This window comes from Tursiops truncatus, chromosome 17 (assembly GCF_011762595.2).
Source record: "Tursiops truncatus isolate mTurTru1 chromosome 17, mTurTru1.mat.Y, whole genome shotgun sequence".
In the NCBI taxonomy this organism is placed as follows: Eukaryota; Metazoa; Chordata; class Mammalia; order Artiodactyla; family Delphinidae; genus Tursiops; species Tursiops truncatus.
Window position 1 is genome coordinate 69,860,075 of NC_047050.1, and position 25,592 is coordinate 69,885,666.

The following is a 25,592-nucleotide window of genomic DNA, read 5'->3' on the forward strand; positions in this document are numbered from 1 at the left end:
CCGCAACGGGAGAGGCCATAACAGTGAGAGGCCCGTGTACCACAAAAAAAATAAATAAATAAAAAAATAAAATAAAATAGGCTTCTAAAATATCCTTGATTGATTAGACAAAATCCAAAGTCCTCAACACGGCGCAGAAGTTTCTTCAGATATCTTCAGTCTATCATTCCAGGCTCACCCGCCACATCCCTGCCTCTTTCTTTTATCTTTGTCCTGTTTATACATCCTTGTTATTGTGGGGAACTAGGATATACTCAGTTTAATTACTAGTTTGTTAACATAAGGAATTGTTTCTTCATTTAACAAGCACTCTATTTTTTTAACTGAATCTAGTGTAACACACACACACACACATTCACAGACAAAAACTGATGGAATCTTCATGGTCTGGCATCAATGTCAATTTCCTGGTTTTGATAATGCACTACTGAGAAAGTTTTACCAGCAGGGGATGTTGGGTGAAGGGTACACAGGTGCTTTCTGTATTATTTATTTTTCAACTTCTTATGAATCTGTAATTACTACAAATCCAAAAGCTTTCACAAAAGTAATATAGTATTTGAGCTGTCTGCCCAGAAAGCAGGTTGAGAAAAATATTGGACACGTAAGGACCATATCTTTAAATTCTTATGTGGTTGTGTTATGTGAGTCCTCTTGCTTTGCTCTTTGGGCCTGGGCTATGAGGTATATGCTGGAAAGGAGAGGAAAACCCTTACTGGCAACAGAGCAAAGGCTGCGCTTTCAAACTAGACAGACCTAGGTTGAATTCCAACTCTGCTGTTTATAAACTAAATGAACATGGGCAAGTTACTTAACCCTGAACTTCAATTTTATCATAATGATAATAAATATGATAATATGACCTAATTCCTAGAGGACTTTGAGGTATTTAAACATGATACTGTATATAAACAAAGTAATATATAAATAATAATATAATACATAAATAACATAAACAAGACAGGATGTAAAGTGCTTAGCATATAATAAGCACCCTTGACTGCTCTCTTTCTTTCTCTCAGCCCACGACAGCAAAATCCTGTTGGCTCTACCGTCAAAGTGTATCCAGAATCCTTCCCATTCTCACCGTCATCCTGCTATCATCTTAGTTCAAGCTGCCATTCTCTCCCACCTGAGTCACTCTAACACCTCTTCACTGGTTTCCTTGCTTCTGCCCTCTATACCTACCTCACCTCTAACCTGAACACAGCAGCCAGAGCTATGTTGTCAAAATGTAAGGCGAATCACGTTATTCTTCTGCTCAAAATCCTCCAGCGGTTTCTCCTCTCACTCGGAGCAGAGAGCAAAGCCTTTGAAATGGTCTCACAGGTCTCATCGTCCTTCCGCAGCTGCTCCACCCATACACCTCTGAGGTCCTGACCTCTCTTCTCCCCTCACTCACTCAGCCCCTCGCAGGCTCCTAGGCCAGAACCTGTGACCTTGCATTTCCTTTGCCCGATTGTTTCTCGCCAGATGCTTCACTCCCACGTTTAAGTCAGTGCTCAAAAGTCACTTTCAGGAAGGCCATGCCAGTCACCCCACCGAAACTTGAAATGCCCATCACTTCCCCCTTCGCTGCCCCACACTTCTTACCACTTTCCAGCATGCTTCGTAATTTACGTCATTGCATTCCTTGTCAGGAATGCAAGTTGCGTGCGAACAAATAGTTTTGTCTGTTTTGTTCACCGATACGTCCCAGTGTGTAGAACGATGCCTGATACCTAGTTGGCCCTCAATAAAATCTTCCAAGTGAATAAATGAATGAATGAACGAATCCCAGCATATGAACAACAGGAGCGAAGCGGCAGAACTGAGGAAGAGCACGGTGTTCAGGAAACAGCGCAGATCAGTGTGATCAGGGTCCAATGCATGTATGTAAGGGACCTGGTCTCCCTCTTCCCCTTCCCGGAAGACATCCTGAAGAGCCCTCAATACCCCAGGCCTCCACTGTGTTGCCCCCATACTCTCCTCACCACTGGTCCAGGACCACATGGTTGCTACTTCTCTTTTGGAAATTTCACCATGGAAAAAGAGGTTCAGACTCACCATTTTCATTGCAATGGTTTGTTTCCAGCCTCCTGACCCCCTCCAACCAGACGTCCTCATTGGGGGAAGAGTCAGCATTACCAAAGGTGTTTCCATGCAGCCAAGATTCAGAGGCACTGAGGTTGAAGAGAGAAGAAAAAGAACGGCGGATTCTCTTTTTCTTTCTAAATATTCTGGAGAGAAATGAAAGTACCAAGTGAATAATGAGTAGGAGTCAACTCAGGGTCAAAGCGGAGAATTTAGTGCAAATGGACGCACAGGGCACATCTCTACCACCCAGGTCCGTGAAGCTCATTTCATTTGTTTCCTCCATTAATTCCAGAGAAGTTTCTTAAATTTCTGTGTGTGCCAGGTGCTTGGATCAATGTCAAGTATATTGAGATAAAAGACAAAACCTTGGGTCAAAAAAGTTCATAATCTAGTATGGGAGAAAGGCAAAAATAATGCAGATACGGCTAATGCTTTCACTGACCTCATCATGTGCCTGGTGTCTTTCTTAGTGATTTACATATAGTAACTCACATTATCCTCAGAACAGCCCTGTGAGGTAGGTGCTACTGTTACCTCATTTCTCAGATCAGGAAACTGAGGCACAAAGAGTTAAAGAACTTGTCTGAGGTCATACAGCTAGTAAGTGACATAACAGGGGTGCAAACCCAGGCAGTCTGGCTCCATCCTCTCTGCCCTGGATTACTGTGCTCTGTGGATGTGTGTTCTAACCGCATTAACCGAGGCTGCTTTGAGAGTACCAGGAGGGGTATTGCTAATCTGGAGTCAAGGGAGCCTTTCTGGGGTATATGAACAAGAAGTCTCATATTGAGTCATGCTAGGAAATGAGTCAGGAAAGGTAAAAAGAAGGTGGATAATGAATAACCTTGACTGTTATGTGAAGGAGTTGGAATTTAACATAAGAGCACAGGGAGATCACTGAAGTATGTCAAGGGGAAGGGGGTGGGTGGTGATGTGATTTGGTAATTGCATTTCCAAAAGATTTTGATTCCCCACACATCCACACTCCCAACCATCCATCTTCTACCTTGTAATCAGTGTTATCTTGCTAAGGATGAGTCTGATAGTTTGTCAATAGCTCCTCTTTTATCTACAGAATAAAGCCCAACCTTCTTAGGCTGGAATGTAACCTCTTCAATCCAGCCCTGCTTCTGGGCTTAGTCTCCTCCCTTGGGAGAGCAGCCCTTTCCACCCTAAGTGGTAGGCCTCCCGAACTGTGTGCCATTCCTCTCACTTTGTATCAGGGTATCTTAGAACTCCATGCCTGTTCCCTCCTCTGGAAGTCCTCTTTCCTACATCTATCTTAACTAGCAGCCTGTGCCTCTCAAGACTCAAATCAATCATCCTCATCTCTAAGAAGCTTGTATTAACCCGTCGCTCCAAATAAAATGGGCCTCCTTTCCTTCTCCCCTCTACTAACCTCTATCAGGCTTCACTCCCAGCACCTGTATGGCTTCATTACTTTCTTTTTTTTAATTTAATTTTATTTTTAAATTTTTATTTATTTTTAATTTTTTTTTGGCTGCACTGGGTCTTCGTTGTGGTGCGTGGGCTTCTCATTGCGGTGGCTTCTCTTGTTGCGGAGCACGGGCTCTAGGCGCATGGGCTTCAGTAGTGTGGCTCGAGGGCTTTAGAGTTCAGGCTCAGTAGTTATGGCGCGTGGGCTTAGTTGCTCTGCGGCATGTGGGATCTTCCTGGACCAGGGATCGAACCCGTGTCCCCTGCATTGGCAGGCAGATTCCTATCCACTGCGCCACCAGGGAAGCCCAGCTTCATTACTTTCCTTTGTTTTCACGTCGGCCACCCCTGCCCCTTATGAGCCTGTGTGTTTCCACCAACTGGAGCAGTAATGGGCTCCTTATAAATGATGTTGAATGAACAAATGAATGAATGAATAATTAACGTTTGGGTTGGACTTCAGATCCTTGTACCTAACCTCCTCTACTTACTTGACTAAGTTCTCCTTGTACAGGACACTGGTCTGGGAGGGGCTCAGAGTTGTGTTGCCATCTTTGTCACAGAGAAAACTGTCTTCGGTCCAGATGTAGTAGCCATTGGTGAGGAGTCTGGGACTTCGGCGACAGGTAAGGTGGGAATCTGTCAGGGGATCTATGGGGCAGCAGTCAAAGGGACTGTTGCCATCCAGGAAATCACAGACAAAACCAAGGAGGGGATGAGAGAAGACCTTTCAATCTCTGTCCGGTTCATCCAGGCGCGCAAAAACCACATTTCTAGTCGCTGTGAAGGAAAACCAGCTCTTTGCATTCCCGGCTACCAACTACTCCTGCACCTCTGAGACTGCCTCTCTTAAACTTCTCACTTTCATCTCTTTACCTGCGAGACAACTGAGCTACAGCACATTTAGTGTTTCTTTCTGTTTCAAACACTTTGATGAAAACTTAGGGCTAATCAGTTTCTTCACCATATGATACCCCTCACCCTTGGAAGGAAAAAAATTGCAAAACAGCCTACCTGGGATGTTGGAAGCTCAGAGCCTGCTCCAGCCCACCCTTACTTCAAATAACCCTCTGAATGCTATATCCTTACTCTTGTCACTGTAATAGATAAATCACAGCTACACAACCACCAGACGTATATGAATTATAGGAGAACATGCAGTCAAAGAGATCTTTTTGGCTTTTGCCAATTTCCCTCAGGTCAACCACACAAATGATTGCATAGTTACCCTCCCTGATTTGCTATCCAGGGAAGTCTTCTACTTAGTTGGGTGAGTCTGTATATGTCTTAGGTTTGAAAAACAATCACATGTCTGTCTGGTTGAAAGGCAACCTCATGCCTCATGCTTCACTGAAATTCTGAAAAATTTTTTTAAGTTTAAAGCTTATTCATGCTGTATATAAAATAGATAACCAACAAGGACCTACTGTATAACACAGGGAGCAATGTCAATATTTTGTAATAACCTATAAGGGAAAAGAATCTGCAAAAAATATATATATTCTGAATACATACAACTGAATCACTTTGCTGTACACCTGAAACTAACACAACACTGTAAATCAATGATACTTCAATAAAATATTTAAAAAATAAACTGGTGCTATCAAAGAAAAAAGCCTATTCACAACTATTACATGCACTGAAGTTAGCAAAATACTATTTTAAATGTATATTATTTATGGAAAACTTACTACGAGCCTGGCCCATACTTCACACTTTATCTGCTTTTCACAAACCTCCCTAAAAGCTAAGTATTATTATCTTTATAGTACAGCAGGAAAAAAAAAAGAGATGCAGAAGGGCAAATAAATTGGGTATTTTATACAGCTAGTAAGTGGCAGAGTTAAGATTTGAACTCTGGTCTTTCTGACTCTAAAGCATGCGCTCTTTCCATGTGACCTGCCTGTTCATCTTTGACTGATGCATTTGCTAGTGGTAGGAGGCCTAGAATTTACAAAAGGGGACAGGTTCTAATATCAAAGCACGATCCCTTTATACCACTGGCATGTTTCACAAAATGCTAGAGGAAACATTGGCTGATGCCTGTGTGAGGAATAAAAGACAGACAGAGAAACAGAAAAAAAGAAAAGAAAAAAAAAAGTAAGGAATGAAAAGAAAAGAGACTTCACTGCAGAACGTGAACAACATGGTAGATTCCACAGGTTTTAGTGGAGCATGACATTTGGCTGGCTTGTGCGCTGGTATAGGCCCTTGTGGCTCTTGTAAAGCGAGACAGTAAAAGCATATTTAAGAGAAGATCAATTTGAGAAAAAGTAACCACGCATCGGTATTCGGTAGTTTCTCCACTCACCAAACAAACAAACCATTCACGTTTGCCCACACACTCACCTCCCTCCCTCCCAAACTCCATTTATTAGGTTAGGCAAGTTTGCAATTTGTATGTGCATGGGACTGGAGATATATCTCCATACCAAAGCTGGATGAAACCTAAAACTAATATATATACCCCGCACTACGTGGCTTGCGGGATCTTCGTTCCCTGACCAGGAATTGAATCTCAGGCCACAGCAGTGAAAGAGCCGAGTACTAACCACTGGAACGCCAGGGATTTTCCAATATTTTTAAGCCAAGAATACAACAAAATAACGCATACAGAAAGAATTTGATTGATTTTTCTTGCGAAAAGCCCCATGGAATACCTTGGGAAAATGCATGGGGGAGACAGCTCTACAGCGTATTCTTTCTCAGACCGGGAAGAATCTGCATAAGGAAATGAGAGAGAAGTACAAATTTATCACACTGCATCAACATGCATGATTGCAAACTGTGGACGGTGTGAATAGCTGATGTTCCAGCCTCAGCAGAGATTCCAAATGGTGCAGCCATCCAATGAATCAGGACGAGCACAACTTGTCACCAGGTCTCTACAGGCAGCAAGACATAATCTAGGGGCTTCTATCTCCTGTCTCTTCTCTCACTCAACTCTCCTTGAGAGGTTCCTTAGTTCGGATGAGGCAATGATATGCCATTAGCATCAAACTGACTCATGAAAAGGAAGAAGAAAACATCTTACGTGAAGCTGTCCCAAACCCGAATCAATTACCCAACGTTCTGGTTATTTTAGCTTACTCAGTCATTTGAGGAATTCAATCATCTGCCTAGATTCTCGCTCGTTAGTGCATTTGAAGGCACTTCTATTACAAAATAATGAGCAGAAGACGAGTGGTGGAAAAAAATAAAGTTTTGTTTTATATAAATGATTTTCCAATGTATGACGCCTGTGAGTATTCTTAATTAAAAAATAGATCATGCATTCATTCATGTTCCAATTTAACCAAAGGCATGGCAACAGATTTCAACTGGGGAGAGTCGTAGTTGATTAATATTCTAAACTTTAAAGCAGCATTTTATATTGCATAGTAATGGTGTGAATACTTCTAATAGACAGGTTCAGTGAAACTTGGTTCCATTACTGACAATAAATATCTAAGACAAAGAAAGGAGTTTAGACTTTCAGATTGGGTTGGTGGATTTGAAGGAGAAAATTGTAGGAGTGTGAGGGAGGGTAGAAGCAGGGTTTGGGGAGAAAATAACAAGAGGAAGGAAGAAATTTGAAACCACTACCGTTTGAACAACGCCCACATTTTCTCCAAGTAGCTATCAAAATCATTCGGTATTTTTTTACAGACCAACCGTTTTGCATCTTAATAGTAACTGATAAACAATCCCCTTTCACATTTATGCACAGGCATCAAAAAATGGTGATTTTTTTTTTTTCCTACTAAAAGGAAAAATACCACATTTCTCTCAAGGAAAGAAATGAAGTCAAAATCATTGCCAAAGTGAACACTGGCATTTAAGAAGCACGAGCTACTGACAGATGGTTAATGGTATGAGTATCAGCAAAATCAAAGCAAGGAAATTGCTAAAAGAAGTCTAATCGTTCAAAAGATAATTGCGTAGAGCAGTTCTACATTTACTTGCTACTGGTGTTGACATCAGCTGAGATATTCGGTTCATCTTGGGAAGGCTGCTTGTTCAAACTTCACAGATTTTCTGCAGAAGACATTAAAAAAAGGTGGATTACGTATTAAAAATAGAAAGATGAAGTCAAAACAGATGGCATCTACTAATTGCACTAGTCAGATTTGTTTACTGAAAGAGTACAGAGATCAATGGGATTGAAGGCAGGGTTGAAGGGCCACTGAGGTTGTGTCTGCCTCTACGATTTTAGATTACATTTTCCATTGTGTTGCTCAGTGCATCTAAATAATCTTTTTCTCTAAATAAGCACAACATTTTATTCAGGAAGGCTAGACTTACAAAGGTTGACTTGTAATCAAAATAAAATAAGAAAAATTAATTATTTGATTAAGAAATCAGAAAAAAAAGATTGGTTCTAGAACCCTCTAAATAGATGTATTTGTATTTTCATCATCCAACACACATCAACTTCATTATCAAGTTCAAACAATGCTAGGGGGTTGGTGTCCAACACCCAACACTTCAAACCATTGACAGGTGGTTACAGAGAGGGCTGGTGGTCTTTTCCAGTTGCTACTACCCTGGACATTTCTAAGTAGCATAAGCAGCATTGCACTAAAAATAGTATGTCACTGGGCAGATTTCAAAACTCAGTGCTCCTGAACATATAATTTACTTTCTCAGTTACAAATTAAACACATATCCAAGTGTGTAGATTAGGTAAACTTTGATCACTTACCACTCATGACATAGATCTACTTTCCAAAGACTATTAAACTTTGTGTATATCACTATCCTAGTAGCATAGTAAGGTAAGACTAAATTCTTTTCTGATTCATCACCTCTATCCATGCTTTTCAAATGTGATAACTAGTAATAGGTTGTTTTCGTAGCTGTCACACATTAAAACAAACCCAAATAATTCTATAAGTTCAAATTGATTCTTTCAATAAACTATACACAAAACCTGTTAGACAATATAGATCCTACCTTACAGAGACCTTAAGAGAAATCAGGAGAACTTTCTGGCATTCCTTGGAAGATCTCTAAGTCAAAGCAGACATTCATAGATTTTAATGGCTTGGAATATAAAATAATATTTTTTGCTCTATAACATAATAGTATGTCACTTGTCCTTTCACTTTTTATCCAGCCCAAATTACCCTATGTTAGATACTCCCAATCATCAAGTTTAATTTTAAGCCAACAAATTGCATAGCAGAAAGCAAGGTCTTACTGCTACATCTTACAAATAGTTATAACAGGCTACAGTTAACTAATAGTTAATCAAGTATTAGTAACACTGAAAAAGACTTCAGTTGCAGCTCTAAGACTTTTCAAGAAACAGATCGCATCTACCAGTTCCATCAAAACAACTCAACTGTACTGAAAAATAATCTGCCCATACGTATTCCTTCCAAAGAAAGTTCCCAGTCCCTTCTTCCTATTGATAAATAACAAAAAAAATTACTGAAATATGAAGTTTCCTGTGGTTGAGAGAGGAGAAATCCAGGACTTAGCAGTTCTTCGGCTGAAAATAGCGTCAGCATATCAACAGGTGCAGAAGTCTGTTAAGAAAGGAAAATCCCACCTTGTCCTCCTTCTAAAAGATGGCTGCACACATTGCCCTGTGCAGGCCGTTGCAGAGAAATTTTGCCTTCGGCAGCCTCTTGTTCTTTTGGCTGTTTCCTAGAATAGAAGAGCTCGTAGTTCTTGGGAAAGGCAGCCTACAACTGCTCTTGTTTTCTTTTAAAAAACAGCCTGAGTAACCGTTCTGCTGAGAGGCAGAATGAGGTCATACTTCCTGTGGGGCTCATGTCAGTGGCATTCATGCTGAGGAACATGGTGAAGATGAAAGCTGTCTTCTGGACCAGCAGTGGGGGGTGAATCAGACCCGCTGGATACATCACAGTCACTCGAGGGTTGCTCTTCTGAGCTAACTCGTCATCCCAGCTGTGAGAACATAAGGAAAACTTTCAGAGAAGCAGCACCTTGCTTATCATCTTCTGGCTATTTTCAGTATGAGTGTAGTACATAGTGCTTTGTCCAAATCATTACTGGTGATCACGCACTGATGCTATTAAACTGAGAATACTATCAAGTACCAGAGCGTGATCTTCTGAAAATGTCCACAGTGCCAGTAGGTTGATCCACCAAAGGTTGGACTTTCCAAGAATCTCTGTGAGTGGCATTCAAAATTTTATATTTATATGTTTGTAGAGCTAAAGAGCTGGATGCTACTGTTGGGTTCCTACAAATCTCTGCTATTGTCAGTGATAAAAGAAATAGACATTCCAGCAACGCTGAGATGCATTGGGTAATGGAGAGTCACACAGACTGAGATCCAAACCCTGTCTGCCATAGTAGCTGTGACCTCAGATTTATGACTTAATCTCTTTGAGTTGTAACTTTCTCAATTATAAATTTAATGGCTTGGTGCATTAAATGAGATAAAAATAATGAGAATTGAGTCCTTAGCTCAGATGTGCAAGATGGATTCCTTATTTGTTTTCTGTAAATCAACTTCCCTTCTGAGGTACCAGTCGTCAGGCTGGCAGAAAAGTTAATCTCTTTCTTTCTTGGGGTTTCCTTCCCCCCTGAGGTTATGGCCAAAGGCAGGGAGGGTCCTCTGTAGAACACCCCCAGGCAAGGGAAGCTGTTAGGAGGCGAGCCCATCTAGTCTGTGGTAGGCAGTTTTTAAAGATGGCCCTCAAAGATCCTTATGGAATTCCCTCCCCTTGAGTGTGGGCTGAAGCTAATAATTTGCTTCTCCTAAACAGAATAAGACAAAAAGGTGATGGGTTGCCACTACTATGATTAGGTCACAAAAGATGGCAGCATCTGTCTTGCTGGGCTCTCTGTAACCTTCTGGGCTTACACACTTGGATGGAGCAAGCTGCCATGTTGGAGAAGCACACGTGGCAAGGATCTGAAAGTTGTCTCAAAATCCAGTGAGGAACTGTGGTCCTGAGTCCATAAGCCAAGAATGCAGCCAACAACCACTGTGAGCTTGAAAGTAGGATGGTGGTTGCCAGGGGCTGGGAGGAGGGGGAAACAGGGGAGTGTTGGTCAAAGGATACAAGGTTTCAGTTATGAAAGATGAATAAGTCCTAGAGATCTACTGAACAGCATAATACCTGAGGTAGCAATAGAGACTGCATTTTTAACCAGCTCCAGGTGAAAACGCTGCTGGTTCATGGACTGTTTTTTGATGGGCAGGATGCTAGTGAATGCATTTTGGGCAACGCTAATATAACTTGGTGCGTGTGATGAATTAATTTAAAAATACTATAAACAATAAATAAACACACCTGCATCCTTATTTAAATCCTTCAAGTACTCATGATCTCCCTTCCTACCTAAGCCTCACCCGCCTCTGGTATTCTGTGTTCCATTAAATGACATCAACTTCCATTCTACTGCTCGGGTCAGGAAACTAGGAGGACTCAACACTATCCCCTCTGTAGCCTCTGAATAAGACACTCTCTCCATCTCCACTGTCAGCTCTGGAGCTCCAGAGGCCACCTTCTCTTGTCTGGACTTTGGTACCAACTTTCTGTCACCGGCGTCTCTCCAATATATTCTCCAAGCCACAGCCAGAATGATCTCTCTGTGTAAATATCTGATTATTTTGCTCTCTGATTAAATCCTTCAGTGGCTTGCCTTCGCTCCTCTCTCAGATCAAGTTCAAAATCTCTTGTAATACCTACAAGGTCCTGTGGGGTCCAGTCCTACCTATTTTCCAGCCTTTCCATTTCCTCACCACACCCCATCTTTGTAGAATTCAACCACTGTGACTATTTTTTCAGGTTCTCGAGCTTGGTTCTACCTCAAGCTTTTTGAACACACTATTTCCTTTGCCCCTTGCCATCTCCTTCCCCAGCCTCTGTCTCTCCCGTTCATCTTTTAGGTGCAAATAGTTCTTTCTCTGAGCAGCCTCTCTGACCTCCCAGATCAGGTTCTAGGTCTCACAGCTGACTGTACTTTTCCTTTGGAACATGTATCACAATTGTGGTAAATGGACCAGGTTTTTATTGATATTTATCTCTCATGCTATACTGTGAGCTTTGGGAAAATAGGAACCATGATTTTCTAGTTTGGTATTGTGGTTTCTATGTTTGGCATCATGTCTGGTGCACAGTAGGCACTTAATAATGAATGAATAGGATTTGACACCTTCTAAGTCTGGCTGGGCTCTTTGCCACATAGCACAGAACTTTATGGGGGCCAGAAGAAGATATACATGGGCCAACACCTGGAAAGACTAATGATCTTAGTCCTAGAAGGAGACAGAGGCCAGCCATTGTATCACAATTATGCTATAGTAAAAGTCAAAGCCCAAATCTTTGTGGCTTGTAGCAATAATCAGGTACCGTCCCATGTGGTGGCTTTATGTGTCAATGTGGGTAAGCCGACCATATGTCCCAGAATTCCCTGGTTAGGATGGGCCACAAGTGCAGTTAGTGCAAGAGTTGGAAAGTGAGAATGCATCAGGAGCCATGGTGGTCCTTGGAAGGTTCATGTGGCTCAGGCTTCGTTGCTACTCCTACAAATTTTCACAGATCTGCTGGCTCACTGCATGGACTGGGCCCAAAGCTCCAGTCCCTGTGGGACTGCTTTGTTCAGCTTCCCAAATCCTGGTCCAGAAGTGAGTGTGTCTCCACAGGAGGGCATCCACGGCCATGAAGTTGGAGGTTTAGAGATGGGAAGAGGCCAACGTGGGTTTCAGTGATAGAGTCATGTTCTTCAGGGATTCCAGTGGTCCCTACTCACCCCGCTTCCTTTGATCCTGAGCAACAGTCCTACAATGTCAGGTTCAGCACCCCTGGAACAGCCAAATAGACTGAAACTCTCTCGCCAGTGTCTAAAATTGTCTAAGACTCTCCTCTCCCTCAAAAACCTAACACAGAGAAACTATAAAAAATACAATATGTATATCTAACATAATTTCAGAGGGCCCGGAACACTCTTGGTTCACAACCTGGACCCCATACACAGAGGGCAAGGAGACACCAAAGAAAGAGGCAGAGAACTCCAGGTTGGTATGTGGCAGGGTAAATAAACAAGGGAACTTACCTGCGAGGCTTGTCTTGGGCGCTGCAAGATGAGTAGATCTCTGCACGCACCTGCCTGAATCTCCAAAGTTTATATAGAGGTTTTAAGGGGGTTCAGTCACGTATTCAGTCCAGATGGTCCCAACAACATCTTACTCTCTCAAGGCTTCATCCTTGAAAATGGCTCCCACTGCCGGAACAGCAGGCAGAACAAACATTCCCAAGACAGGGGAGAGGTTGAGGAGCCTCCCATTAGCCAGGTCCAGCCCACGGGTCACCCTTTGGTCACGTCCTCTCCATGACCTCCTCCAGCAGCCACGCATTCCCTGTAGCATCTTTATAAGCAAACAGTAAGTAGCATGATTTTTCTTCCTATTGTGAGGATGATCAGTTGCGTATGTTTACAGTGTTCATTTCGGTAACTCACATCCTTCTGCTAGCCAACGGCCGGATCAGTGGTAAACAACTGGCAATAGGGTTTTCTTTTTCAACATATATTCAATCACACTGCATTTTCACAGACTTTGTGTTGTCACCAAAAGAAGATTCTTTCCCTTCTAAGAGCAATTCTCTTAAATAGCAATAATAATTATATCTGAAAAAGTAAAATAAAGTCATCTAAGATTCAATGCTTACTTTGAACAATTACGTATTCTACATTATTCCTGGTGGTTCTGCTTCTTTGCTTGAATCTGACCAACACATCTTGCCCTATGTTGCCTGCAAGTTGGCTATAGCTCTGTCCCTCATGACTTTATTCCAGAAGCCAGGCTGGAGGATCAGCCCCTATGAGGAACATGTCTTTCTCAACGCAGAGAGGGAACAAAAGAGCTGGCAGAAGTACGTAAAGCCTCTAAAAACTTCTCTTCAGGGCTGGCATCTGAAATTTCCACTCATACTTTATTGGTCAAAGTGGATCGTGTGGCCAAGCTCAAAGTCAGTGGGGTAAGTACACACCTCCATGGGGAGGCACTGCAAGTCACAGGGCAATGAGTGGAGACGGGAGCAGACGTATGTAGAGAGGCAAGGGAATAACTTGAAATAATTATGTGATTTGCAGTCCTCCATCTCTGTCCTAAATATTTACCTCCCTCTCTCACTTTCAAAAATGCTGAAAGGATGTATTTCCAAAGAGGATACCCCCCAGTGCCATTCAATCATGGCAACAGATTTCAAATCTAGAGTCTTCTAATATTTCTATATTGATTCCACCACCTTGCCCCCTACACCCAACATTCAATACTGGAAGAGGGACAGAATAATTTCCACCCAAACTTTCCTGTTTAGAAAGGGGCATAATGGCAGACACACAGCAGTGGCTGTTGCATGGAAATTCTGTAACTGAATGGTCAGACATTGCAAGAGTCCTACACCCTGTGGATGGAAAATGCTCCTGATAAGGCCCTGATTCTGATCCCCGGGTGGGACAACCCAGGCAACTGTTTTGTGGCTCCTGCTTCACCCTCTGGAAAGTAAAACTCACTCCTTTTCCTTACTCTCCTTGGCTACCTCTGGAGATAAGAGAATATGCTTTCCTCGGCAGCTGAGCAACTTTCTCAGCCTACTTTCGCTCCTGGAAGTTGGAAGGTGGAAGAGGTTCTTTGAAGCTTTAAATTGTCATCATCTCTTTGATACCAAGCGAGTACCTCTTTGGCTGGACAGTCTATCAAAAACGTAGTCAACTGTTTTTTATTTACTTGATTCCTGTCAACTCCCTGTGCCAATATCCTTGCCTATAATTCTTTTGAGACATATGCATCTCTCTTTTTAATTGCTGTCACCTTGAACTTGTCAGATTACCCGTTTCTTGGGTATTTGTCATGTGTCATATGCATAATTTATGGACACTGTCTTGGAAGAACTTTCAAATTGTTTGGTTTTGTGAGTAATAGATGCTGTCGTCAATATGAATTGTGATTAGATTGTAAGACCAGAATGCCAATAGGGGGTTATTTTGCCTGTAGGTACTATGTGGGTAGGGATGGGGATTTACATATAAATATTTGGAGAGCATGATAATTCAGTTGTGAGTGATACACTAAGAAAAGACAAAGAAATCAGAAGAATGGCCAGCCAGGATAGATCTGGATTTAATTAAACTGGTTCACTTTAATTCCCTTGTAATAATACTAGAGTATCACATGTTCAGATGGTGATAGAAGAATGAAATCTCTAATGATTTCTTCTGATTTTCAGAGCTTACAATTCAACACAGATTCATCACAATACTTTTATTATTTGCCTTTACATTCGTTCATTTTTTAAAAAGTTTTTATTGAAGTATATTTGGTTTATGATGTTGTGTTACTTTCAGCTATACAGCAAAGTGCATCAGTTATACATATACATATAGCAACTCTTTTTTTAGATTCATTCTCCATATAGGTCATTACAGAGTATTGAGTAGGGTTCCCTGTGCTATATAGTAGGTCCTTATTAGTTATTTATTTTTTATATATAGTAGTGTGTATATGTCAATCCCAATCTCCCAGTTTATCCCTCCCCCCCTCCCCCCCCCCCTCACCGGTAACCATAAGTTTGTTTTCTGCATCTGTGACTCTATTTCTGTTTTGTAGATAAATTCACTTGTACCCTTTTTTTGGTTCTACATATAAGCGACATCATATGATATTTGTCTTTAACTAATGTTCTCAAACTTCCTTTGTTGTTACTGTGTCTTTTTAGGATTTGTACAATAATTCTTGCAAGTAGTCTCTTAAAAATGCTCTAGGTATGTCCTTACTGTGTGCTCAGAGTTCATATTCTAATTACAGTGGTAATACCTTTTTTAAAGAGAGAGAGATGGAGAGAGACAAGAGATAGACTGAGAAACTGGGGGGCGGGGGGCAGTTTTTAGAGGAGGAGGATCGAGAGAGACTGATTAGTGAAAACCCAGTAATAAAGTCTTAATAAAAGCTTGCATTCTTGGCAGCAAGAACAGCGTCTTACTCATCTCTGTAAGCCCCAGCAGCAAACACAGGACTTGAAGCAAAGTAAGTCTTCAGAAAAATGTGTGTTTTCATGGAATCACAGCGAGTGAAACTGGGAGTACCCTCAGAGATTACAGCAACTAGATATAAGGGTCCCTGGGAAAGGTGAAAGAGGGACATTTGGAAACACCTGGCATTTGTACATCAATTATCATTTGCAAAACACATACAGCTGGTTCTTTCTAATTTAATCCTCATTACAGCCCTGTGAAGTAGATTTAAGATTCTCACTTACGTGTGAGGAAAGGAAAATCAGAGAAGTGTCTAGACCTCAACCACTCTGGTGATGGTGTCAGGTCTAACATCCAATTCCTGGTCTTTTTCCAAATCCCTGGCTCTCATACGCTTTCTATTTTAAGTTGCCATTAAAAAACAACAGCAAGAAATAAGGTAATGGATTTGATTTCCTTCAAATTTATAGCCTCCTATAATCTGCATGATACCCATAGTTCTGAAAATAAATAAATAAAAAGGAAAGAAAATAAAGAAAATCAAAGGATGTTTACCCTTGTCTTGGGGAAACTGGCTCTGTTGAATGTTTTGCAAACTACAAATGAGGAAGTAATCTAATACCTGACCACGAAGTTGGATTGCCTCAGTATTTTTTTACTAAGGCAGAACTGTGGCAATGCATGTGCTAACAAGTTCTCTGCCCCAGTCCAGCCCTCTTCCCTCCCCCATGGGGAGAACTCTCTTTCATCTCGAGTGTCTGGCAGTTACCTTGGAGATGTTGGTATTGTTTTCTGGTCCTGACCAAAAGGACAGACACTTAGTTAAATTGCAAGTGACCAGTTAGAGCGCATATCCTAACCCTGCATATTCCTGCATGCTTACACTGTATAAGGACGACCTATTAGTGTGTTGGTCTGCTTGACTACACTGTTAAGTGCCTTATGATCAGGAAATAAGATTTTTCCTCCTTATGCTCCTTGGGCCTAGCACTGAACTTGGCACATTGCAGATGCTCAATAAACGCTGTGGGAAAGAATTGGAAGTAGAATGCTGTTTTTTATTTGTCAGAGCTTCAATCAAAACTATAAAAAGTATGCATCAACAGATGAGTGGATAAAGAAGATGCGGTACATACGGAATGGAATATAATGGACTACCACTCAGCCATAAAAAAGAATGAAATGTTGCCATTTGCAGCAACGTGGATGGACTTGGCATTACGCTAAGTGAAATAAGTCAGACAGAGATAGACAAATACTGTATGATATCACTTATATGTGGAATCCAAAAAATACAAGAACTAGTGAATATAACAAAAAAGAAGCAGACTCAGAGGTGTAGAGAACAAACCAGTGGTTACCAGTGGGGAGAGACAAAGGGGAGGAGCAATATAAGGGTAAGGATTAAGAGTTATAAACAGGTGTAAAATAAGCTACAAGACTATAATGTGCAACATGGGGAATATAGCCAATATTTTATGCTTACTATAAATGGAGTATAACCTTTAAAAATTGTGAATCACTATATTGTACCCCTGTAACTTAGTTAATATTGTACATCAACTATACGTCAATTAAAAAAACTGTAAAGAACCATAGGGCAATAATAATTTTGGAGTCTGTATAGAATCTTATTTGAAGCTTACTCATCCTTCAAAGTGTATTTCAAATGTCACTTCCTCTATGCAGTCTTCCTTGATTTTCTGAGTCAGAATGAGCACAGTCCTACAGTATCTCTATTTCAAAATGATTCATATTTACCTTCATACTGTACTTTGTTGTTTCTGTATCCACCTCTCCATCACGGCAAGTTCCCTTAGCTTTGGATGCCTCATTTTGTTTTTCTTCCTGTTCTCTCACTCTGCATCACCCAGTTTCTAGTATTAAGCAGAAATCACTCAACATTTGTTGAGTGATTAAGCAAGTACCTGAAAGATAAAAGAATGAGTGCACGCAGGCATGCGGTCTGCCATGTTTGAGAATGCCACTGAATTGTGGCTAGCTCCATTCACAAGGAAAATAATGGTCACCAAGAGGTTAAAAGTGTTCACTATTTGGTTAACTGTCAATTTGTATGCTTGCTATGTTCTGTTGCCTACCTTCTCTTCCCCCAGTTTTAACAATCCCCAGCAGAGTGTTCCACATTGCAGAGATTTGCCTGTGAAAGCAAATACCTAAGTAATTAGGAATATGAATGTTAGGTCAAACTCTTACTAGATTTGCCTCTCATTTGGCTTGGTTTTCTATCTTTACAAACCAAGAAGAGTAAACTCAATTTTGTTGAATGGCTATAAATTGTCATTTGGAGTTACAGTCAGTATAAGCCAGTTGCAATGAATATTAGTTGTTTTTGTTGTCTGGCTCCCATTTTCTTTCAAGTAACAGCACCTCAATTTTCTTTAAAAGACCCACTTATTCCCATCTCTCAGTCCCTGAGGTTGGGGCCAGTCTCCACTTCCACCTGCCTGACTGGGGATTGGACCCAGGTTCAAGAAAAATCAGTATAAGTCATTCCCACAGCCACCATGCTTGGTTCAGAATTGGGCACCTGACAATCTAGGCCAATGAGAGAATGACTTCTAGGACTTGTTTTTATGTTCATTAGGATGTTGCAGTGATGGGTCTGAAGTTGTTGGGGGCCTGGATGTGGATCCCAAGAATCAAGCCAACCCACAGGAAGCAGAGTGAAAGATGTTATCATTTGATCCCTGAATCAGAAGGCAAAACATACCGCATCCGTTTTTAATTCCACAAACATAAATTCCATTTATGCTTAAGCCTGTTTGCCTTGAATTTCAGTCCCATGCAACCACAAGACTCCTAACACACTGCAGGTCTGAAACTTCCGTGTACATAGGAATGATTTAGGATGGCTTTTAAAATACAGGTTTCCGGTCTCTAAGACCAAGATACAGGTTAGGGCCCATGAACTTGCATTTTAACAAACAGCCTGGGTGCATCTAATGCAGATGATTGATGGACCAATGTTGAGAAACACTGAGAGAGTTCATGGAAATGATAACAGTAAACAACAATGATCAGAATCAGAGGAGTTTCGAAGTATCAACCTAGTAGCTGAAAGTGAAGACCCCATCCTTTGTTCCAGTATCACAAACGGGAAAATCCATTGAGGGATTAAGAGTTGATTTCATATTCAATGGGAAATATAATACTTTAGGAATGTGAGCAGAATGCTGTGTGTGAACATATGAGAGAGATGATATCTGTTTGTCATGTTCATACCTGGTCTAGGAGCCCAACTGCCAGAGATTAATTCTGGAACAACTACCACTTCTGGTCAGTTGGTAAAAGGATATGGTGCTAGAGAGACGAGACAACTAAGGTCTTTGGCAGGTGAAGGATGTGCTATTAGTGCCATTTTCAAAGATTTTAAAATGGAACAGGTAGATATGCCGAGGGTGTCTGCTGCAGCAGCTTAGGCTTCTACCAAACTAGTCTATTTAAAAGAATCTTTAAATTGCTTTGATTTTCTTCACTGATTATACATATTAAAGCAAACACACAAAATAGATTTCTGTGTTTTGCATGTAATGAAGGAATATCTGGTATTTAGTAACGACTTCTCCCCTTAAAATAGGTATATACAGTTGTTAAATATTCCAGGGGGTATTATGGTTCCATATTCATATTTTTAATGTTGGAGAAATTTAGTTCAGTGATTTCTGCCTAAGGACCCTTGTTTCAAGATAATTTGCCCACTGCTTGTTTGGTTCCACTCAAACACAGCTGTAAGTTCTTTCTTTCTAAATTTGGAGATGAAGTGTCTGATGGCTAACATTTACCATCTGGACAAGGGGTGTGTTGGGTACTAGAGAAGAGGGGACATAGTGATGCATAGCTTCACTGTATGGCTGGGGAGTCATCTCCAGACTTTTCTATACAGTATGTTGTATCTCTTCCCTGGTTCTGACCGTTGACTTTGTAGGGTCAAAAGCAGCGATGATAGCCTATATGAGTTTTCTATCAGTCTTATCAGACGTAATGTCCCCTTTTTAGAGTTAATACTATGTCACATCTTCTGCACTCTTCTGAAATTAAATCCATAAATGAAATAATCAAGCTCCACATATTTAAAAAAATCAATACAATGCCATAACAATAATGTAAGAATACATTTATGAAAGTAATTCACAATAAAAATAATATCTATCTCAGTACGTAAGTGGTCAGCCATGACTCACGAAGAGCCACAATGAAGCAGTCAAGTGCTAATATGGAAATTTAGATTTATCCTGAATGTAACATAAAATGCAGAGTGATATAGGTGTGTTCTATCAGTGCCTCAAATACTATGAGTAGCTTTGCCATTGGTGGCATGATTTTTAAAAATGCAATAAAATCTTGGTAATATTCATACAAAGAGGACAGCCTTCCCTCATGTTATATAGTGGCCTCATTCCTCGAAACTGAGTGCATATTAAAACCTTGCAAAAATACTTTGTGCTTATGCGTAAAACTGAGTTCTAGGCTCCAAAAATGATCAACAGTTCTTTTTTTAACCTACGTGAAAGTTCCGAGGGCCATTCAAAAGTCATGTACGACCTGCGGCAATTCTTCAAGGTATGGGGCTGCATTGTGCATTTCAGGATGTCTAGTAGCCCTGGTCCCTCCCCATTAAGTTGCAGCAATGCCTTCCTCCAATCATGTGACAACTAAAAATATGCCTCCTCCGCCCATTCCCAAGGTGCCTTCTAAAGGACGGTATTGACTGCATTGAGGACACTCACCTATACAATCCATTCAAGCCAAGAATCATTTATTGATACATTAGACCCAATTTCCATTTATTTTCTTTCAAGTTACATTATTGGAGGGATCTCTTGTTAAGTCCCAATTAAAATGGAAGAATCATCTGTTCAGGATAGATTGTCAGCAAACTGTGGAAATTGGATAGAATCTGTGCTAGCCTTTACATTATGTATTTTAATTAAATCGCAAACAACCTCAAATTTTCAGTGATGTAAAACAACAAATATTTATTTTTTTCTCACCTATTGGTTTGTGGGTCAGCAGGGATTTTGCCAGGGTTCAGTTAGTTAGCTCTGGGCTGAAGGTTAGAAATTTGATAACTGGTATTCCCACTGCTGCTGGAGAAAATTTTCCTTATTTTGAACATCACCAGCAGCTTCTGATATATAGTTCTCAGTGAGAGAGTCTAATTGGTATAGCCAGGAATAGAACTTTAGCCGCAAGGGAAACAGGGAACATGAGTTTCTTATACTTTCATCTTATTTAGTGTGAGGCTGACTTTGCCCTAAGGCTCATAAGGTGGGTGTATATGTCAGTTTGCATTAGGTTATGCTGTTAACAAACAACCTCAACATTTCAATAGCTTAAACCAACGAATATTTATTTTTTTCCTTATACCACATATCACTTGTGGATTAGCATCATCATAATCTCTTTAGAATACGGGTTGTTAGAGCAGCCACCATCTCAAAAATTGCATTTTGCTGTGCCAGAGACAAAAAACTTGGTGAACTGGATTTTTTAAATTACCAACTGGCTGTGACAAAACTCACTTCCAATTTCCTTTTATTAGCCAAAGCAAATCAAATGGTCACATATAATTCTAAGGAGGGTGCAAAGTATAATCCTGTCATGTGGAATCTATAAATATATGGTATACTCTACTAATGACAACCATGATGGGAAATTTCCCAAACATTGAAAGGGATTTCGGATGCTGGTCAGCTGAAAACCAAGAAGACAAATGTCCACTAGAGACTGTCTTATTTATATCTTTTCCGTATATTGCCATTCTCAGTGTAATTCAGTAGTTATTAGTAACATAGTAAGTGCTGATGGAACGTCTGTTGAATAAGAGGATATGGATGTGGTTGTTTAAATTACTCAATCTCAGTATAATTGAAGCTTAAAGAGTGATACTTTGCTATTTTATCTGCACTCTGTAAAGCATGATAAATGTATTATTTGCATGCAGTGTTGCATTTAGAAAGCTTGAGAATCAGAGTAGCACACTGGAAAGAGAAAAAAGATGTTTATCTCAACATTGCTTTGAATGTGTTTACTTGTTGGTTTCCCCAAAGTTGGGACACTTTCTTCTGTGCGTAGTACAGAGTTTGGGATATGGTAAGTATTCAAGAAAAGTAGTTCTGCTGTCATTAGTTGTGTATTCTTAGGAAAGTCATGTCGATTTAGCCATAGGTTCTTGAGCTGCACACACACACACACACACACACACACACACACACACATATGCAACACACACAGAATGTCTTAGTAATATTTGCCTTTTGTGTGGTAAGGATCTCCTAGACTATAAAGGAATACAATTGTGCGATTGTGGTTGTCATGTGGTGTACTTACAGCACAGTTCCTGCCACTAGGCATTCATTCAATAGACGTTTATTTAGTTTATAACAGTAACCCTTTGCTCTATTCTTAATGTGGAATGGGGTGGATATCTAAGAAAGCGTGTAGTGTGCCTTTACAAAAGTTTGCCCAGGGTGCTGGGATTGAGGAATTTTGAGAACCTGGTTCCCAACAAATCAAGAACAGTGACATTCAATGGGTTTCGTCCTCACCTCTCAAAGGTCAAACACTTCACAACTGCCAATGGGGTCCCGGGGCCCGCGTTCCTTCCTTCGGTAACCAGGGCCCCTCCCGTCAGCTGTCAGCCAACTGCCGCAAAGCCCCGCCTCCCAGGGCGGCCCTCCAATCGGCCGCACGGCCCGGGCCAAACCCTCTTGCGTCACGTGACGCGACCAGACCAGCTTCCGGTTCGTCGCGGGCGGCTGACGTCGTCTGGGCCGGCGTCGCGTCAGGGCTGGCCGGCGGCGGAGGAGGCGATGGCAGCGGACACTGAGCGGGCTTGAGGGCTCGGACCTGCTCCCTCCCGCGCGACCTCGAGCCCGACCCCGCGCTGCGGCCCCAGCTCTCTCCGCTCCGCTCCTGCTCCGTCCCCGACCGCTGCCTGGGAGGAGGCGGAGGCGGAGTCCCGGGCTGGCCGTCCTGTTCGCGCCCCGGCTCGGCCCCGGATAGCCCGGCAACTGTGCAAAGAGGAGGCCGAGTCGGTAAGAGGCGGCGGCGCCTGCAGGGCCTGGAGGCCGCCTGGCCCCCGCCTGGCCGCCCGGGACACCCCAGCGCTGGTGTCTGTCTCTGGCCCGCTCCCCTCCCGCGTCCCTCTCCGTAACTTGCCGCCCCTATTGTCTGGGCGCCGCCGCTCCCTCTACCCCTCCCTTCCTTCCCCCCCTGCCGAGGGCCGGACGGCTGTCAAACCTGGAGGCGTCTCCTGCACCCTGGCCGCCCGGTCTGAGCCTTTCCTGTTTGTCTCTGGTCAGCCCCCTCCCGCCCCGCATCACCTCCCCCCCACCGTTTTTTTGGCCCCGCGGCCATTCTCTGACCATTGCTTCATTTTCCCAGGGTTGTATCTTCTAGTTGATTTACTCTTCCTTCCCGTTTGTCAGGTCCTCAGGTTTCACCACCCTTATTTATATATTTTTGCTTTCTTGTTCGTTTTCCTTCCCGATTTTTATTCCTCTCCGTTCTCTCCGTCCCCCTTTCTCTTTCTGCTTCAGGTTTTACCCCCCTCCCCCAATAGACTGTTTATTTGTCTTACTTTTCCTTAATTCAGATCCCTCCCCATCTGCCCCTCTCCGCCCAAGAAGAAGGAAATCTTTCCTTTTCTGGCACCTCATCCCGCAGTGTCACTGGGGGGGAATTATATGTATTAACTTTGTCACTTCTTGTGGGTTCTAAGTTTGATCCTAGAAAATGTTAGTGTAGCTCCTCAATTACCCCTTACTAAGTTCTCCCTGTGAAGAGCAGCAGAAAAGGTGGATTACGTTTCTACAAGTAACTGCCTTGGGTGTTGCACACTGACCAGACCGCTATTAAAAATATTCATACTACTGTTTCTTTTGCACCAAACGCCCTCTGGCTGAGCCTACTGTTAACTTTAATGCATTAATCTTTGCTGTTGCCCTGGCAGGCAGGAGGATATCCCCCCCCGCCCACCCCCATGAGTAGTTAAGTTTGATTTTACGTATTTTTATGACATGTATTGCTGTCTTTGGCATATGTGGCATGTATTTTCCCTTAGCAGATTCTTTCTAAGAGGAAAGGGCAGTTGGTTTTTATGCTTGCTGTTTTGTCCCTTTAGAATTGTGACAAAACCATTGAAAAAACATGAGACAGTTGTGTGTTTTCTTTTTTAACTTGGGAGGGAGCATAGTCATATTAGTAATTCTAAATTTCAGAACGGTTTTAGAGATTTCTCCTCTCCCCCAGTAGGTTTCCATTCCTGATTAAATATTACATTTTGATTGGGCTGTTGCAAAATGTATTCATATTCCTCTGGTGCTAGTTAGTGAAAAAGAGGCTACCTCAAGTGTGCTAGCTCGCCACTGGCCAAGAGGATTGTGAATATTCCACATGTTCGTGGTCTAGAGAGGAATAGGTATTCCTTTGTAGTTTTTTGTTTGAACGTACAACCATTTTTATTGTCAGTGTGGGTACTGTCTATGTTGAAATATAGTAGAAATAAATTCTCAGAGTTAAGAAATGTCTGTATCATTGTTGCTTGTTGAATGTGAAGAAAAAGAAAGAAATTTCCTCTGCAAGTTTATATGTTAAATTAAAATTATTGAATCATGTGCTACCAAGGTGGGAGATTATAGGTAATGAAAAATCCTAATCACAAGGGGAATACTAAATCTGCACTGGAAGAGTGTGTCTGCTGTTTCTTCCATCATTGTGTTCTTTAGTGTGTTATCAAGTGTTTTATGTTACAAGGCACTCAATAAATATCTGTTGAAAAACTTGGTTAATTTGTTCTCTTAAGAATTTCAATAGTCATATGCCAGAATACTCAATTGTCCTGAGTTTTCAAAGACAGAAAAACATTTTCAGCTGTTATCCTGAAGAATTTTCTTGGGTATTTTTGAGTTAAAATTTAAAGCATTTTAGCCATTAGTTAGTTTTAATCCCCATCTATTCATTCTTTTAAAGTAGTTAGCTTTTTAATCTCCCTTTTCTTAATTCATTGTTAAGATTGCAAGTTGTACAGTACTTTACCTAGAGATATTGGTAATCATCATTCAAATTTCTTAAAAATTTGGCAGTTATTTTAACTTCTCATGTAATGTTTAAAAAAATTCTGTTTAATCCCTTGTGCCTTTTATGCATCAGAATCTAATTTTTTTTTTTTTCTCTTGAGGTAGTGAAAAGAGAATTCCGAAGAACAGGATCTCAAGATGAGTAAAAAGCCCCCAAATCGTCCTGGAATCACTTTTGAGATTGGTGCTCGTTTGGAGGCACTGGACTACTTACAAAAATGGTATGGAAAATATGGAGCCCTTGACCTAAAGCATGATATCTGTAGTTTCACATGGGCTGGTTAATTGCTCTTCTTCTGACAGTGGCAGAAACATTAACTTGTTCACATTTTGAGTAAACATATACGTTGTTTATTTAGTTTTCCTACTCTTCGGATTTTGCAGTTACCAGTACTCTTTTGTACTTAATATGAGCTCTGTGGGTGGTAGGAGGGAGAAGATTAATCCAGATAACCAGATTCCCAAGTTTCAGAAAAAACTTGATGCAAATCTACTTTTTTTGGCCTGTGTCAGAGGTGGTCTTTCAAACTGCAGAATATGTTGATGGTTAGCAGAGTTGTCATTCACTGTTCCACCTAAAACCAAAACCCAGTTTACCTCCTCCTTCCCCAGAGTGCACTGACCTAAAGGCAGGTTGTTACTGTTTCCAGTTTTAAATGAGTAATCCTTTCAGGCCTTCTCTTATTTCTTCTCCTATACCAGCCATCTGTGATAAGGGGTGAATTCAGACACCTCCAACATACCCCTACATACAATGGTGTAGGAGAAATTGGTTACCTAGGATAAAATCACCACCTGGAAAGGAGAGAAGGGGAAATAGCACACACCAGGATCACTGGACTGCTGTAGGAATGAGAATTCCCTCTTTCTCCTAGGGAATGCCTTCCTCATTCCTGTTAGCTGGCCTCCAGTTCTGTTCTCTGGGTGGCTGTCTCTTGGTTCAGCCTCAGTTCCTCTTGAAGCCCATTTATTTTGATGAGGAATCTAGCAGTTCAACAACTTTACCAGCCTTTTTGACATTTTCTTTTCATTACA

At 41.4% G+C, this 25,592-nt stretch overlaps 2 protein-coding genes and 1 long non-coding RNA gene across 23 annotated transcripts in view; 2 read left to right on the plus strand and 1 right to left on the minus strand.

The window, feature by feature from the left end:
• The window catches only part of TMEM71 (transmembrane protein 71), a 41,472-nt gene extending 28,766 nt beyond the window's left edge, over window positions 1-12,706 (minus strand). For 2 of the 7 annotated variants that reach the window (XR_012327426.1, XM_073794774.1), the window contains exons 1-6: window positions 8,933-9,046; window positions 8,452-8,507; window positions 7,458-7,533; window positions 6,177-6,237; window positions 4,005-4,187; window positions 2,047-2,219 (exon numbers count right to left, since the gene is read on the minus strand). Coding sequence is in view for 6 of the 7 variants with exons in the window: in XM_073794774.1 (XP_073650875.1) it covers window positions 2,047-2,219; window positions 4,005-4,187; window positions 6,177-6,237; window positions 7,458-7,497 (457 nt within the window). In the remaining variant the exon portion in view is untranslated. Of the gene's footprint in view, window positions 1-2,046; window positions 2,220-4,004; window positions 4,188-6,176; window positions 6,238-7,457; window positions 7,534-8,451; window positions 8,508-8,932; window positions 9,415-12,537 lie in introns of those variants that run through there. The other 5 variants (XM_073794775.1, XM_073794776.1, XM_073794778.1 and 2 more) reach the window with 5 other exon arrangements.
• On the plus strand, window positions 12,464-15,466 carry LOC141276949 (uncharacterized). The gene is made up of 4 exons (XR_012327428.1): window positions 12,464-12,499; window positions 12,681-12,865; window positions 13,279-13,460; window positions 15,448-15,466. It is a non-coding gene; the product is annotated as an uncharacterized lncRNA (long non-coding RNA).
• A 6,782-nt stretch (window positions 15,467-22,248) lies between these two features.
• The window catches only part of PHF20L1 (PHD finger protein 20 like 1), an 84,815-nt gene continuing 81,471 nt past the window's right edge, over window positions 22,249-25,592 (plus strand). For 6 of the 15 annotated variants that reach the window (XM_033843282.2, XM_073794770.1, XM_073794771.1 and 3 more), the window contains exons 1-2: window positions 22,255-22,514; window positions 24,659-24,778. In XM_033843282.2, the coding sequence (XP_033699173.1) occupies window positions 24,696-24,778 (83 nt within the window). In that variant the 5' untranslated portion in view covers window positions 22,255-22,514; window positions 24,659-24,695. Of the gene's footprint in view, window positions 22,515-24,658; window positions 24,779-25,592 lie in introns of those variants that run through there. The other 9 variants (XM_033843280.2, XM_033843283.2, XM_033843285.2 and 6 more) reach the window with 5 other exon arrangements.